The 14,421-nt window shown below is 34.4% G+C and overlaps 1 protein-coding gene across 1 annotated transcript; it reads left to right on the top strand.

The window, feature by feature from the left end:
* The first annotated feature begins 738 nt into the window (after positions 1–738).
* Positions 739–14,416, top strand: LOC129136592 (MAM and LDL-receptor class A domain-containing protein 1-like). Its single transcript, XM_054663910.2, has 6 exons — positions 739–829; positions 1,213–1,314; positions 2,270–2,416; positions 5,926–6,092; positions 11,583–11,675; positions 14,297–14,416. Exons 1-6 carry the CDS (start codon positions 739–741, stop codon positions 14,318–14,320), a joined length of 624 nt encoding a protein of 207 aa, XP_054519885.2. The 3' UTR covers positions 14,321–14,416.
* Positions 14,417–14,421: the final 5 nt, after the last annotated feature.

Here is a 14,421-nt window from a genome sequence, read left to right as displayed (position 1 = left end):
GTTGGTGAGTGGACCACTTGAAATGAAGACAAGGAAACGTTATCATCATTAGTAATGGTAATACTTCTTTTGAAGAGTGGTGGCAAAGGTTGTTTTTCATCAAAGTTCTCCTTCAAAGTCATCAATAAGAAGAGATCAAGAAACTGAGAAGCAAATAAAAGTGAATATTTACATGACAGAGAATGACAGTGAGCTCAGAGCTAGAATCTTCAGGGGTTGAGGGGCAGGGCATCCTCAGGGCTCACCTACAGTGTCTGTAGGTGATTGTAACAAGCTGTAACAGTGAGGGGTGACATTTGACATGAGAGTCAAAGCTTGGGTATTTAGGAAGGTCAGAGGGAGAATTGTCTGCAAGTGGTATGGGCAGAAAGGACTCCTAGTCTACCTTCAAGTCTTATATTGGGGGGCTTGGGGAAAAGAAAATAAAAACACAGGCATAATTTTTTTTTTTTTTTTGAGATGGAGTCTCGCTCTGTCACCCAGGGTGGAGTGAAGTGGCGTGACCTTTGCTCACTGCAACCTCCACCTCCTGGGTTCAAGCAATTCTCCTGCCTCAGCCTCCGTAGTAGCTGGGATTATGGATGCATGCCACCACGCCCAGATAATTTTTGTATTTTTAATAGAGACGGGGTTTCACCATGTTGGCCAGGCTCATCTTGAACTCCTGACCTCAGGTGATCCACCCTCCTTGGCCTCCCAAAGGCCAGCCCATGCCTGGGATTACAGGTGTGAGCCACCATGGCTGGCCAACAGGCACAATTTGGGAAGGCTCCAGAGAAAGCAGTTCCAGGGAAGATCCACCTTCCACGTTTAAGGGGCACCATATCTTGTATTGGACACATGTACAACTGTCCTTCAAATAGTAGACTCTGAGTTCCAACATTAGGGCAATTTTTTTACTCCTATGAAGGATTGGCTTTGGGGCTTGCCTGTCATTATGGAGATATGATTAAAATTCTGAAACATTGGCATAGTTGTTTTGTTCTGTTTTTCTCTGTCTCTATTTGAGTGGTGTGTGTGTGTGTGTGTGTGTGTGTGTGTGTGAGAGAGAGAGAGAGAGAGAGAGATAGGGTTACCTAAAGGGTGATGATACCATAAAGAAAAATTGGTTACAGAGTGCTTTGTAGAATGAATATTAACATTAAAGCAAAATACTTGAGTCTTTCCAGTTGCACCTGCATTTCACTTCTTGCCAATCTTTAAATTTAACAGATGGAATTTTACTGTGTCAAGAAGCATTGAATGCTGAGTGGGAGCTATGTCATCCAGATACAGATCTCTGCAGATTTGATGCTACAGATGAAGAGTTGAGATGTAAGTGTTAAATTGAGATATTCACTTTTCTGGTATATATGCAATATGTGAGACTCAGTGACCACTCACAGGAAAGTGCACACGCCAACCTTTGTTGACATTAATGTCCTAGTTTTAGCTGGAGTGTTATTGGGAGGCTGTGGTGGTTTATACTAAATACATCAATTTAAGGCGATGTCATTTTGTGAAACAAACTAAAGCCATTGTGGAATGATATGCAATGTTTCTTCTATAAAATTTCAGTGTGATTATGAATAGTAAATAATTTAAACTAACTAATCTAATCCCATAAAGTAGGTAAGGTAAAATATAAAGCCATTTTAAAAATTGTTGACTGGGTATGGTGGCTCATGCCTGCAATCTCAGCACTTTGGGAGGCCGGGATGAGAGGATTGCTTGAGGCCAAGAGCTCAAAATTAGCCTAGGCAATATAGCAAGATGTCATCTCTACCAAAAAAAAAAAAAAAAAAAAAAAAAAAAAAAAAAAAAAAAAAAAGAATTACCTGAGCATGGTGGCATGCACCTGTGGTCCTAGCTACTTGGGAGGCTGAGGCTGGAAGATTGCTTGAGCCCAGGAGTTTGAGGCTACAGTGGGCTATGATTGCAACACTGCATTTGGCCTGGGTGGCAGAACAAGACCCTGTCTCTTAAAAAAATTAAAACATATTGTGACTGAAGTGGTGACGCATACAACAAAAGCTAGGAATCTCCTTTTTTTATGGCAATGGGTCACATTTGAGAGGATATTGTACATGTGGATCAACTGAGAAATTTTTGCAAAATGGAGTTGCTGGTACACTCTAAGGCTTATTGAATCCCAACTTCCAGATATAAATGAGTGTGTGCTGATGTGTATGTGTGTATATAAGCCTTTTGGTTGATTACAACACATAACTTGGCTAAGCAGCCACTCTAGCAGACTAATAGTCCACAAAGATCTTTTTCTCCCATTTAGTGTGTCAGGCCTGTGGGTTTGAATTTGACATGTGTGAGTGGACGTCAGAAGCATCTGCTGGCCAAATTTCCTGGATGCGCACAAAAGCGAGAGAGATCCCTGCATTCGAATCCACACCTCAGCAGGATCAAGGAGGTGATGATGAAGGTAGAAAAAAAAATAATATCTTTTATGTATTACTTTCAGAATTCTGCTTTATGGTGACTAGTTATAAGACATTACATAGGAGGCCTTGGTGAATATACTGAGTATATTTTATTGAAAATACATTCTGCCATAGGAGCTGAAGGTGAAAATAACAATTATGTTTCCAACAGTGTAAAACAAGAATTATACTAGGTTAACAATATTTTTTAAGTTTTATTATTTCCTTCAGGATTTATTATCGTGTGAACAAAAAGTATTAAAAGGCTTTTTTTTTTTTTTTTTTTTTTTTGAGACAGAGTCTCACTCTGTCACCCAGGCTGGAATGCAGTGGTGAGATCTCGGCTCACTGCAACCCCCGCCTCCTGGGTTCAAGTGATTCTCCTGTCTCAGCCTCCCAAGTAGCTGGGACTACAGGCACGTGCTACCATGCCTGGCTAATTTTTGAATTTTTAGTAGAGACAGGAATTCACCATGTTGGCCAGGCTGGTATCAAACTCCTGACCTCAAGTGATCCACCCACCTTAGCCTCCTGAAGTGCTGAGATTACAGGTGTGAGCCATCATGCCCAGCCAAGTCAGCCAGCTCTTTCTTTCTCTCTTTCTTTCTCTTTCTTTCTTTCTTTCTTTCTTTCTTTCTTTCTTTCTTTCTTTCTCTTTCTTTCTTTCTTTCTTTCTTTCCTTCCTTCCTTCCTTCCTTCCTTCCATCCATGCTTCCTTCCTTCCTTCTTTCTTTCTTTCTCTCAACACTGCTCTGTTGTCAATGTGTTTCTTCCTCTTGCTAACATATTAATTTGTATTTTCTGTTTACTTTTATTCTTTTTGCTTTTTTTTCTTTCTTCCTTTTCTTGGAGGGGTGAGTATTGTTACATTTTTATTTTTATTTTTTTCACTGATCTGGAAGCTTTAATTTGTATATCTTATTGTTATGACTATTCTTAATTTTTAGGGTATATTCTTTATATGAAATTTCTTTAACAAAACCTAAAGTGCTCTAGTATTTCTGCCTTCTTGAACATGAGAAAGACCAAACTATCATTAAATTATTTTTTGGTCCTGAGTTACAGTTGAACATTTTAAAGAGTTTTAAAGTCAATATCTTGTTATGATACTTGTAATTAGTAAGTTTATATATTTCATTATTTTTCTTACTCACCATTGTTTTTTAGATTTTATGCTTTCCTTCTTGGTTCCCTTATCCCCTTGCAAAGGTTGACTCTTTAATCAATTTTTCTTTTATTTAGAAAAGATCTGTGATGATGAGCTCCCATAGTACCTGTAAACTTAAAATGTTTTAAAATTGTTCTCACTTCGAAATAATAATTTATCTGGTCATACAATTTTAGAATTTTTTTTTTAAATTTCTAAGTACAGGGTGATTTTCCCTCTTTAGCTCCTGATATGTGCTGTAGTGATGGAGAAGTCTGAGTGCATGTAATGGTTTTTAGTTTAATGCAGATTTTAAAAATGTTTCTTTATCTTTGTTATTTGAAAATTTCAGTATGATGAGTGCAGGAATGAGTATATGTTTAATTTTTAATGCTCAGAATGCACATATATCATCACTTGCAGAAATTATGTTATTTTATTCATGTAATTCTCTCTTACTCCCTCTAATCTTTTCATCTTGAGTTTCTACGAAACACAACTAATGTTCACACTCCATAACCTGACTCCTCCTTTTTATTTTCTATATAATTTACTCTATTTTGAGTTACATTTCAGGGCTTCTGGTACATGAATTTTCTCTTTGACACTATGGCCAGTCTAGGTTATATTCTGCCTATTGGGCATTTAATTTAAAGTCTTAATTTATTTTTGTTTTAAGTGTATACTTGCTAATATTTTCTTATTTATTTCCTAGTGTATCTTAATATGTTTTTAATAGAATGTATTAGAATTGCATGAAATTTAATTTCTTTTTTGTACAATTTATAAATGTAATTCGTTTTTGCTGTCTTTAGCATTATATTTATATATTTTACTGTGCAGATTATTATTTTTTATTTTTTTATTTTTTGGGGGTAGCAGTAATATTATTATTATGGTTATTTATTTTATTTAAGTTCCAGGCTACGTGTGCAGGATGTGCAGGTTTGTTACATAAGTAAACATGTGCTGTGGTGGTTGGCTGCACCTGTCAACCCATTACCTAGGTATTAAGACCAGCGTGCATTAGCTATTTATCCCAATGATCTCCCTCCCCTCACCCCTCAACAGGCCCCAGTGTGTGTTGTTCCCCTTCCCTGTGTCTGTGTTCAAGTTGTTCAGCTCCCACATATAAGTGAGAACATGTGGTGCTTGGCTTTCTGTTCCAGCATTAGTTTGCTCAGGATAATGGCTTCCAGCCCCATCCATGCTCCTGCAAAGGACATGATCTCATTCCTTTTTATGGATGCATAGTATTCCATGGTGTATATGTACCACATTTCCTTTATCCAGTCTATCATTGATGGGCATTTGGGTTGATTCCATGTCTTTGCTATTGTGAATAGTGTACAGACTATTTTTAAAAAGATTAATAGACTTTACTTTTTAGAATTACTCTTTTCAAACTGCTTTTTGCCTTGCAGGTGCCTTGTAATTTTTTGTTGAAAGTCAGACATGATTTACTGTGCAAAAGACATTAATGTAAATAGTGTAAGCTTTTACATTACATTTATCCAGTTAAGGATCTTATTATGCTTATTATTTGCTGTAGCTGTAAATATGTGAGGCTAAAATTTGGTCTCATGTTCTTGTTTTTGTCTTTCTTGTTGTATTTGGGTTTCCTTAGAGACTTCTTTTTAAATAAATGTCAGAGACGTGCAGCCGTTTCAGTAGCATGAAGAAGCATTTCAGACTTTATTTTTGAAAATGAAGTTTTAAAATTATAGAAATCTCTTTATAAATCTGTGTTGTCATTGTTATTAAGTTCAAGAACAGCTCCAACTGGTTTTAAATATCAGATGGGGAAAAATTTATATACAATATCTTTATGTAAAACAAAATCCATAGGTGACATTTAAAAGGACTGTAGATATCTCATACCTCTATGTGGCTTGGTAAGAAAGAAGACATTTTAAGTTGTATTTCCTAAAACTATAAAGGATTTTCTACAGAAAGTAAATCAAAAAATCATCCAGAGGGGCAAGAATTCTGGGAAGGATGAAGAGAAATTCTTGATTAAAAAAGGATTGAATTGTGATATTTAAAAGAAAATGACAATAATTTGGTGGTATAGCAATTTGTATATGTAGGTTTCTTTTACAGGAGTCTTGAATTTTTACAAAAGGGTGTTATCAAATTTTGATTATAGAAATTAGGAGATTTCTCTACATATTGGAAATGATATATAAAAATGAAAACCTGTTATTTGTAGTTGATGTAATCATTTGAAAACACTCTATCCTTTTAAGTAAAATGTTTGTGTTTTAAGTCTGGTTTTGAAAACTTCAGAAATGAGATAGTTTTAGTCAGACAGAAAGAAGCTAATGTTTTCCTAAATTGCTTCTTTTTTCTTTTATCTTTCAGGTTATTATGTATGGGTAGGCGCTAAGCATGCTTTCACTCTTAACCATTTAGACAGCAGGGCTTACCTAAATAGCTCTGTGTGTCATTGCCTGGGCAAGAGCTGTCATCTTCAATTCTATTATGCAATGGAAAGCAGTGTCCTGAGAGTAAGACTGTATAATAATAAGGTAAGAAGAAAGTTGCATTTATTTCAAATTCATTGAATCAATGAAGTTTCTAACTCTTGGCAACTTGTGTTTCGATTTCTCAGTTGCGCATAGGCTTTTATTCTTTAACTTGACTTTATTTGGTATACTTTTAAAAAGAATGATTAAGAAACTAGGATAGGGGACACTCTCATGTACAAAAGTTAATGTGATAACTTGCCCAATATTATTTCATAAAGTTTTCAAAATTCATGGAAGTTTATTAAAGAAACTATAGATCTAATAAAAATTGGATAGCTGAGATTCTGTATTGTGAGCTCTGTATTGAAGCTCTGATGTGATCTGTTTTGGACATTACATCTATATATCATTAGAACTATAAATATAATGGTTAAAACTTACTTGTTTGGTTAGCAGTAGACATAATTTTTAAGACTGGTAATTATTGATTAAATATTGAACAATGGCACACTGGGTAGAGTGAGTCCATTATTCTTCTCTCTCCTTGTCCAATATGCTCAATAAGTTCTAAAGTGTAAAGCTGGGTGAGTACTCCAATTAGTATAACAGATAAAAACAAACTGACAGCTGATTCCATAGTATAGGAAAACACCCTGCTTTTTCTACTCTTACGCACTCAGCACTCCCAATATCTCACTTCTGACACCAGATGCATGTTTTTTTTTCCAACACAGCAATTCAGTTCTCTAGTGGACACCAACTGAGTGTCCTTTGATTTGCCTCAATTCTGACACTGCTACGTGAAGATAGTACAGATTCCACAGGTTGAGGTCTCAGGCCCACAAGACTACCCCTACTTCAGATGTCAATCACAAGCTTCCTATTGTGCCTCTTACCTACCAGCTATAAATTGGAGTTCCCATGACCCCCTTCTTAGGTTTGATAATTTGCTAGGATGGCTCACAGAATTCAGGAAAACACTTTACTCATGTTACCCATTTATTATTAAAAATGTAGATGAACAACCATATGGAAGAGATGAATAGGGCAAAGTATGTGGGAAGAGGGGTGGTGCTTCTCTTCCATGCATTCCCGGGTGTGCACCCTCTAGGAACCAAAATGCGTTCAGCAATCTAGAAGCTCTCTGAAACCTGTACTTCAGGAATTTGTGTAGAGGATTTGTCACATAGGTATGATCATTTATTAGCTCAATCTCCAGCCCCTCTCTTCTTCCCCAAAGAGGTGGGGCTGAAAGTTCCAAGCTTCTAATCATAGCTTGATCTTTCTGGTGATGAGTCCCATAAGATTCTATTAACATCCCTACTGATTAGGAAATTAACAGGTTTTTGGGAACTATCTGCCAGAAACTGGAGATGAATAAATATATTCATAATAAATAATATATAATGTATAATTATATGTAATATAATATATAACAAATAATATATTTATTATTTTATGTATCCAGATTTATATGATTCACATAATTACATCTATATGTATGTGAGATATCTATAGATACATATCTCTACACATCAATATAGATATAAATATATAGATAGATAAATATGGATGTCATATATATATCACATATCTGTAGATATGTGGATGTGATTATATATATATATATATCTCCCCACACATCCATATACACACATATAGATATATAAAGTAATATACATATGTATATAAATTCTTTTTTAATTGAATGAGATATAATTTTCCTGGCATTCTGGAACTTGTTATGTTTTTGTGTTTTTTGCAATAGTACTTTGTAGTCACTGCCCTGCAATCTATTTAATATATTTCACTCCATTTGGTAAGGTGTGGGGGGAGGAAGAAAAGGGGACAACATCTCCCTATCCTTCCTGCAGCATTACAAACTGTCCATATACGTGGGATCAATTTTACCAAAAAGGAAGAGAGAAAAAATTTAACTGTATCCATGTATGTTCCACCATTCATGCCTCAATATTTCAGTTGCTGTCACCTGTGCTGTTTGAACCAATCCCAGCAAGCCTCCATGCAATCTACAGCATTCTGTAATTTCCAACTCCTTCTTCAATAAAGGCATAGTAGAGAAATTCTAGAATAATTTCGATGAGTTTAAATTATAGTTAAAATGGTTAAATTATATATGTGGGCCTATGGTAATGCTTTTCAGATGACAGATAATTAATTATTTCATTAAAATTGAATGAATTTTTAGCCTAAATTTAAGTGGAAATTTGTAGTATAATATGGTCTAATCCTGAGGATTATTTTAATCTGCTCTGAAAATGAGTGATGTATTTTAAAAGTTTCAATGCATGTAGAATGGAATTGTGTATTTAATTATGAATGTGAGTATGTACTGTGTATGTAATTATGAATGTGTATATGTATTATGTAATTATGAATGTGTGTATTTAGTATGTATGTAATTATGAATGTATATAGATTGGAATTACTGAAAATGAGCCATGCCATTCTTCTGGTGGCTTTAGAACCATACAAGAAAAGAGTGAAAACAAATTGGCTTCAAGTGTTACATCATATAAAAATGACGTTAGATACCACACATCATTAACTCTATTAATCAGTAATACAGTTATCAAGATTCTGTCTCTCATATTATAAGAAAAGAAGTTAATCATAGGGAAATGATCTAGTGTATTAACCAGAACCAAATGAATGTACATCTTAGAGATTGTTGACTGATGTTTGATTTGTTAGTATCCTGTGAGGTGTCCTGTCTTTTCTGACACTATTTGCTATCCTCTATACATATGTTACTCACTGATGCAAAATCTGCATCAAAGTACATTTAAGTCCCAAGACAATGTTTTATCACACACTTAAAATGACTCCAAACAAACCTATCATTTAAAAAAGTAGCTCTTGATGAAAATGATGATTTACATCTTTCCATGAACAGAATGCTGTTGTATGTTGCGAACATCTATTACTCTATAAATGTGAGGAGGTAAGCCAAGAAATATCTAGCAAGAATGCTGAAGGTTGTTTTCTTTATTTCCAGAGGACATTAGAACTTGAGAAGTGAAAAACTCAGGTGAAGGCAAGTTGTTAAAAAAGAGTTCACTCTTTAGAATCAGCTCAAGTGTGTAGCAATTCTAGTTTGTACCATCTAACCATTCTTGGGTTAGATCTGCATCCATGATCTATAAAATAATACTCATAGCAACAGACCACTTTTGTTCTGTGTAGGGTTTCCATGTAATTATTTACCAAGAAATTTACATGTAATTTTTCTTTGCAACCAAATTTACTTGTAATTCTTTACCAAATTACATGGTCTTATTCCTAGATGCGATCAAAAGTAGTGAAACTCAACAACATTGACTTTGGTACCCTTGATTTCTTCACCAGAAGAGAAAAGCATAGACTGGCATCTCTAAGAGATAGAGTGTTAATTAATATGTTAAATATTTTTCTTGAAAGGTAAATCGGCATTATTGATCCTGGACCGGCGGAGCAAAGATATATTTTTTAAAAAATTATTTACTGATTTTAAGATAAAAGTAGAACATCACTTGAAAAGCTTTGCTGAGTTGGAGATTTCTTTTTTACATTAACACCTGTGAAAAGTAACTAGAAAGTGGAAGAGTAAGAACAGAAATAAAATGAAACCTGATTTCACTAAGAATAAATTCTTTTTACAAAACATTGCTAGTGCCATCAGACTGGAAAATGTATAGAAAAATATAGATCTCATTCACTGTGTACTATGAACTTGGCTTATGAAAAACTATTTAAGTTTGGAAAGAACACTGCTCACTTTTCAAAAATGTAAGTGCACCCATCTTCAGGGGGAGCAGAGGGGAATCAATTAGTCACTGTGAAAAAAGAGCACAATAGCTCTAAATTATTTTCATAAAATGAAAACGGGGGAAAGTGGTGAATGCAATTTGCCAAGAGGTGTCACTAAAAGCATCTGTGTAGGGTGTAAGTGTTTTGATGCTAAATAACTGAAGTTGTGTAAGAAATAAGCAGAAGAAAAATTAGTTGCTTGTCTCAACTTTTTATAACTCCAGTTCATCCTGATCCACCATGAAAGCTATCAGCCGAAAATATGTCCACCCCATGTGCTTCATTGTCTTGTGGAAATCTTCACAGTTGATATGAATAAGTAATGAAGCAAATTGTAATGGATTTAGACTATCTTCTGAAATATTTAGGTCTTGGAAATTTGGAGTAGGCATCTGAGGGTGCAGGACTAAGTTGAAAGTAGATTCATTTTTAGAAAATCTTGGGCATGCATAAAATATGTGAGGCTGAGTGAGGACACAAATATTGATATCACTTATCATTTGGATTAAAACAAGATGTTGCCTTTCAGGGTCGTTTTCTATCTCATGCTAGAAAGTGGGACAGAGCCAGGCTCAGAGCTCAACCTGAGACATAATTATGTCAATCTTCACATTTTTACCATATTGTTACCTAAAAATTCATGCATTCTATATGTAAACATTATGAGCAATTTGGTCTATTTTTGGGAAGAAATGTGAATTTGAATGTCTAATAAAATGTAAATGAAAATAAGATTTCAGAGCATAAAAGCATCAACATAAATCATAAAGACCAATGCCATACATGCCGTAGACAAAATTTTGAGTACCTTATAGACTTTTTTATTTTATTTAGTTTTTTTGAGATGGATTCATGCTCTGTCGCCCAGGTTGGAATGTAGTGGTGGCATCTTGGCTCACTGCAACCTGCGCCTCCCAGGTTCAAGTTATTCTCCTGCCTCAGCCTCCTGAGTAGCTGGGATTACAGGCACCCACCACCACGCCTGGCTAATTTTTGTATTTTTAGTAGAGATGGAGTTTCACCATAGACTTTTATTGAGCTTCTTACATTCAATACATGTTTTGAATGCAGTAAAGGCTTGTTACTACACTCATAGCATGTAGTAACAATTTTACATAGATTTTGCAATCTGAAAAATGATCATTGTACAGGTACATAACATAGATTTCTCTAAAAGATGTAAATAGGCCTTTGATAGAATGACCAAATTAAGAATATAATTTTCAGAATGTAACTGTATTGTTTGGAATTTGGACCAAATGTTTCCACAGGAAAAAATATTTAGTATAAATTGAAATTGTGCAGAAAATGCATCTGACAACATTTTTAACCTTTATATTGTTTGCCTGTAATCTTTTTCTTTTCTAGTATCATGGCAATATTACAAAATGTAATAATGTTATTGAGATCAACATTTAAATTGCTGATCTTATTAACTGTTATTTAGAATTTTATTTTTGAAACACGGTACTGTTTTTTTAAAAGATTTCATCCAAATTTTTGTTCCATCCTAATACTGTTTATCCACAAAAAGCAGCTTTACTACATAAACATGCTTCATTTTCTTATTTTTTAATGATATTCAGCTTTTTCAATTTGACTACCAAGACTTTAGATTTCCTAGTACTTTATATCATACAGGTAAGGTAATACCTACTACAATGTAATTAAAAGAGCATGTATGTAAATGTGAAGATTAGAATATGGGTAATGAGTGATGTCTTTCTCTTCAAATCAAAGGAAGAAGAAATATTTTGGACATACAACATATCAACTCACAGCCAATGGGTGAAAGCAGATGTGTTAATACCAGAAGATCTGAAGACATTTAAGGTATGAAAGAAAAAAAAAGTATTTTTTTTATCATGGTTTAAGTTTTAGCTTTGCAGCAATAAATTGATCATGCACTGCTAAAGTTAAATTAGCATTTAAGTTAGGGATGCGTGCTTGTATATTTGGGGAGAGTGATTGCTTACTTTTTAAATTGTACCTTTTCCTTCTGAGACCAAATTTCCCATGGCGGGGGAAATAGAGTGTATCCACTCTTGTTCACAGCTTCCTCATTCTCCACAGCCTTCCTTTCTTGCTCCCCAGCACCATGCTTTGCCCCAGGGAAACAAATTGCATTATGAAGTAGGTAAATAATAAACTGGTATTGAAACTTAGTAGAGTATAGGCAAATGTTTTGAATGCAATAATTCATATCTTTATAACACATGGAAAGCTCTATGTACACCAAGAAACATATGAAACATACATAGGCACAATAGGAATGCTGTCTCTTAAAAAATTAAATTGATATTTTGTGTTGTATTAGGTTGGTGCAAATGTAATTGCAGCTTTTGCCATTGTGGCTTTTGCCATTGCTTTTAATGGCCAAAACCTCAATTATTTTTGCACCAACATGATATACGGAATGCGTAAGTTTATTTATGCTGGAGTGTGAGTATAAAATGATGATACTGATTATATGTGTGGGTTATGAAGCCAATTTCATTTCTTTATAGTGATATTCCATTTATACATCCTATCACAGCCTATTGAGTTAACATTTTGACACTATTTAATTTTCATAGGCTGATATCTGTTTTTATAACTTCTCAGGTACTAAACAAGTTTCTTTTTTTATAAACTGAAGATTAAATTTTGTTTTAACTCAAAGATAAAACAAAGTAAAATGTAAAGAAAATGAATTTGAGAGTTATTCCAGGTTCTCAAGTGGATATGTAATGTAATTAGCTGTTCAATAATTATAGGCCTTTGAGATCTAAGTTTAAAACCATCAATTTTTGAACCTCAAATTGATATCATTTCTGCATTTCTGATCTCTTGCTGCTATGAAAATATACAGCTATACATTAATAATTTTTACATGTATGATATTCATTATGGGAAAAGTATGTAGCAGCATACAAAGTTTTCTTATTGTTGGATATGATTTAAATTTAATATTATTTTCTAAACCAAATTATTAGACATATTTGCAAACTGAAAATCTGACCTTAAGTAATTATTAATGAACAAACAAGTATATATCCCTCGTATTTTGTTTGTTTGAAATGGAGTCTTGCTCTGTCACCCAGGCTGGAGTGCAGTGATGGGATTTTGTCTCACTGCAGCTTCCACCTCCTGGTCTCAAGCAATTCTCTCGCGTTAGCCTCCCAAGCAGCTGGGACTACAGGCATGTGCCACCATGCCCAGCTAATTTTTTGTATTTTTAGTAGAGATGGGTTTTATCATATTGGCCAGGCTGGTCTCGAATTCCTGACCTCAAGTGATCCACCTCCTTGGCCTCACAAAGTGCTGGGATTACAGGTGTGAGTCACTGCACCTGACCTATCCCTCATGTTTTGAAAAGAAAATCTATTCAGAAACTTTAAGCTGGATGAAACTGAAGGAAGTCAATTTTAATTCTTAGTATCTGGCTGGAATTTTAACCACATTTAGTGCTGTTTAATAGAACTTTCTGCCTAATGGAAATGCTTTATATCTGATGTCCACTATGGTAGCCACTCATCACATGAGGCTATTGAACAATTGAAATTTGGCTACCATGACTGAGGGAACTAAATTTTATTTTATTTTCATTAATTTGAATTGAAATAGTCCTCTGTAGCTCATGGCTAATGTTCTGGACAGCAAATAATTAGTTATCTGTGATACAGTCAGCTATTTATACTTCTGCACTTTTGGTGTTAAGTAATAATTGCTCTTGGTAGAAACTCAAGGAATGCTAATACTTTGACATTATCTTACACTTGACCAGCAATGTGCGGTTGTTTCATTTGCTAATATTGCTTATCTCCAGAAAAGCTAGCAATTCAATTGGTGACAACAAAATTTATTTACTTTAATTGACACTTCTTTTCTCATTAAAGAAGTTACTCTTTTATGTAAGTTGAATAGAGTTTTATGTTTATTCCCTTACATTTTTTTATTCCTATATTGTGTCTGTTTCCGTTTGCCTGATATTTTTCTTCATGTATTCAAATACTAATTTCACTAGTTAAAAAATAAGTCAGATGCAGTTACAGCTCTTGTTCTATAAGTAATGACAATACTTCTTATTTTCCTTGAAAATGAAAGAAAGAGAGCTGTAAAGATGATGACCAAGTAACAAGTTTGCAGTCAGGGACATTTTTGATAGTTAAGTGGGATGCTTGTGTTTTGCCTGATCCTGGGAGGTTTCTCTGAGCCTTTAGTGGAGCAAATGTTTCCATCAGTTTTTTTTTTTAATACTTTAAGTTTTAGGGCACATGTGCACAACGTGCAGGTTTGTTACATCAGTCGTATGAGCATGGGTTGAGCTTATCAAACAGGAACTTTGTTATATATTGCCTTGGTTGCTTTAAACACTTTTTCTCAATAACTACTTTGTCTTTATCAACCTTCTTTAGTTTTTTGTCTTATTAAGGAGATTGCAAACTCATAAATTAATCTTTTTCTTCCTAAAGATTATTTTTGAAGGGACTCTTTAGAGCCAGAGAAGTTTTATTGCCCTTGATCACCTCTGGGTCTATGCCTGTGGACAGACCCAATCCAGAAAGCTTTGCTCTGAAGATGAATTCCCTTGCACTAG

This window comes from Pan troglodytes, chromosome 10 (assembly GCF_028858775.2).
Source record: "Pan troglodytes isolate AG18354 chromosome 10, NHGRI_mPanTro3-v2.0_pri, whole genome shotgun sequence".
Taxonomy (NCBI): Eukaryota; Metazoa; Chordata; class Mammalia; order Primates; family Hominidae; genus Pan; species Pan troglodytes.
This window is presented reverse-complemented; position numbering and strand designations above follow the sequence as displayed.

Coding starts and splice junctions, on each gene's coding strand:
- LOC129136592 (XM_054663910.2), top strand. CDS start 739: ATGGCTGGCCAACAGGCACAATTTGGGAAGGCTCCAGAGAAAGCAGTT. Junction 830..1,212: donor TTTAAGGGGCACCATATCTT/GTATTGGACACA, acceptor TAAATTTAACAG/ATGGAATTTTACTGTGTCAA. Junction 1,315..2,269: donor TACAGATGAAGAGTTGAGAT/GTAAGTGTTAAA, acceptor TCTCCCATTTAG/TGTGTCAGGCCTGTGGGTTT.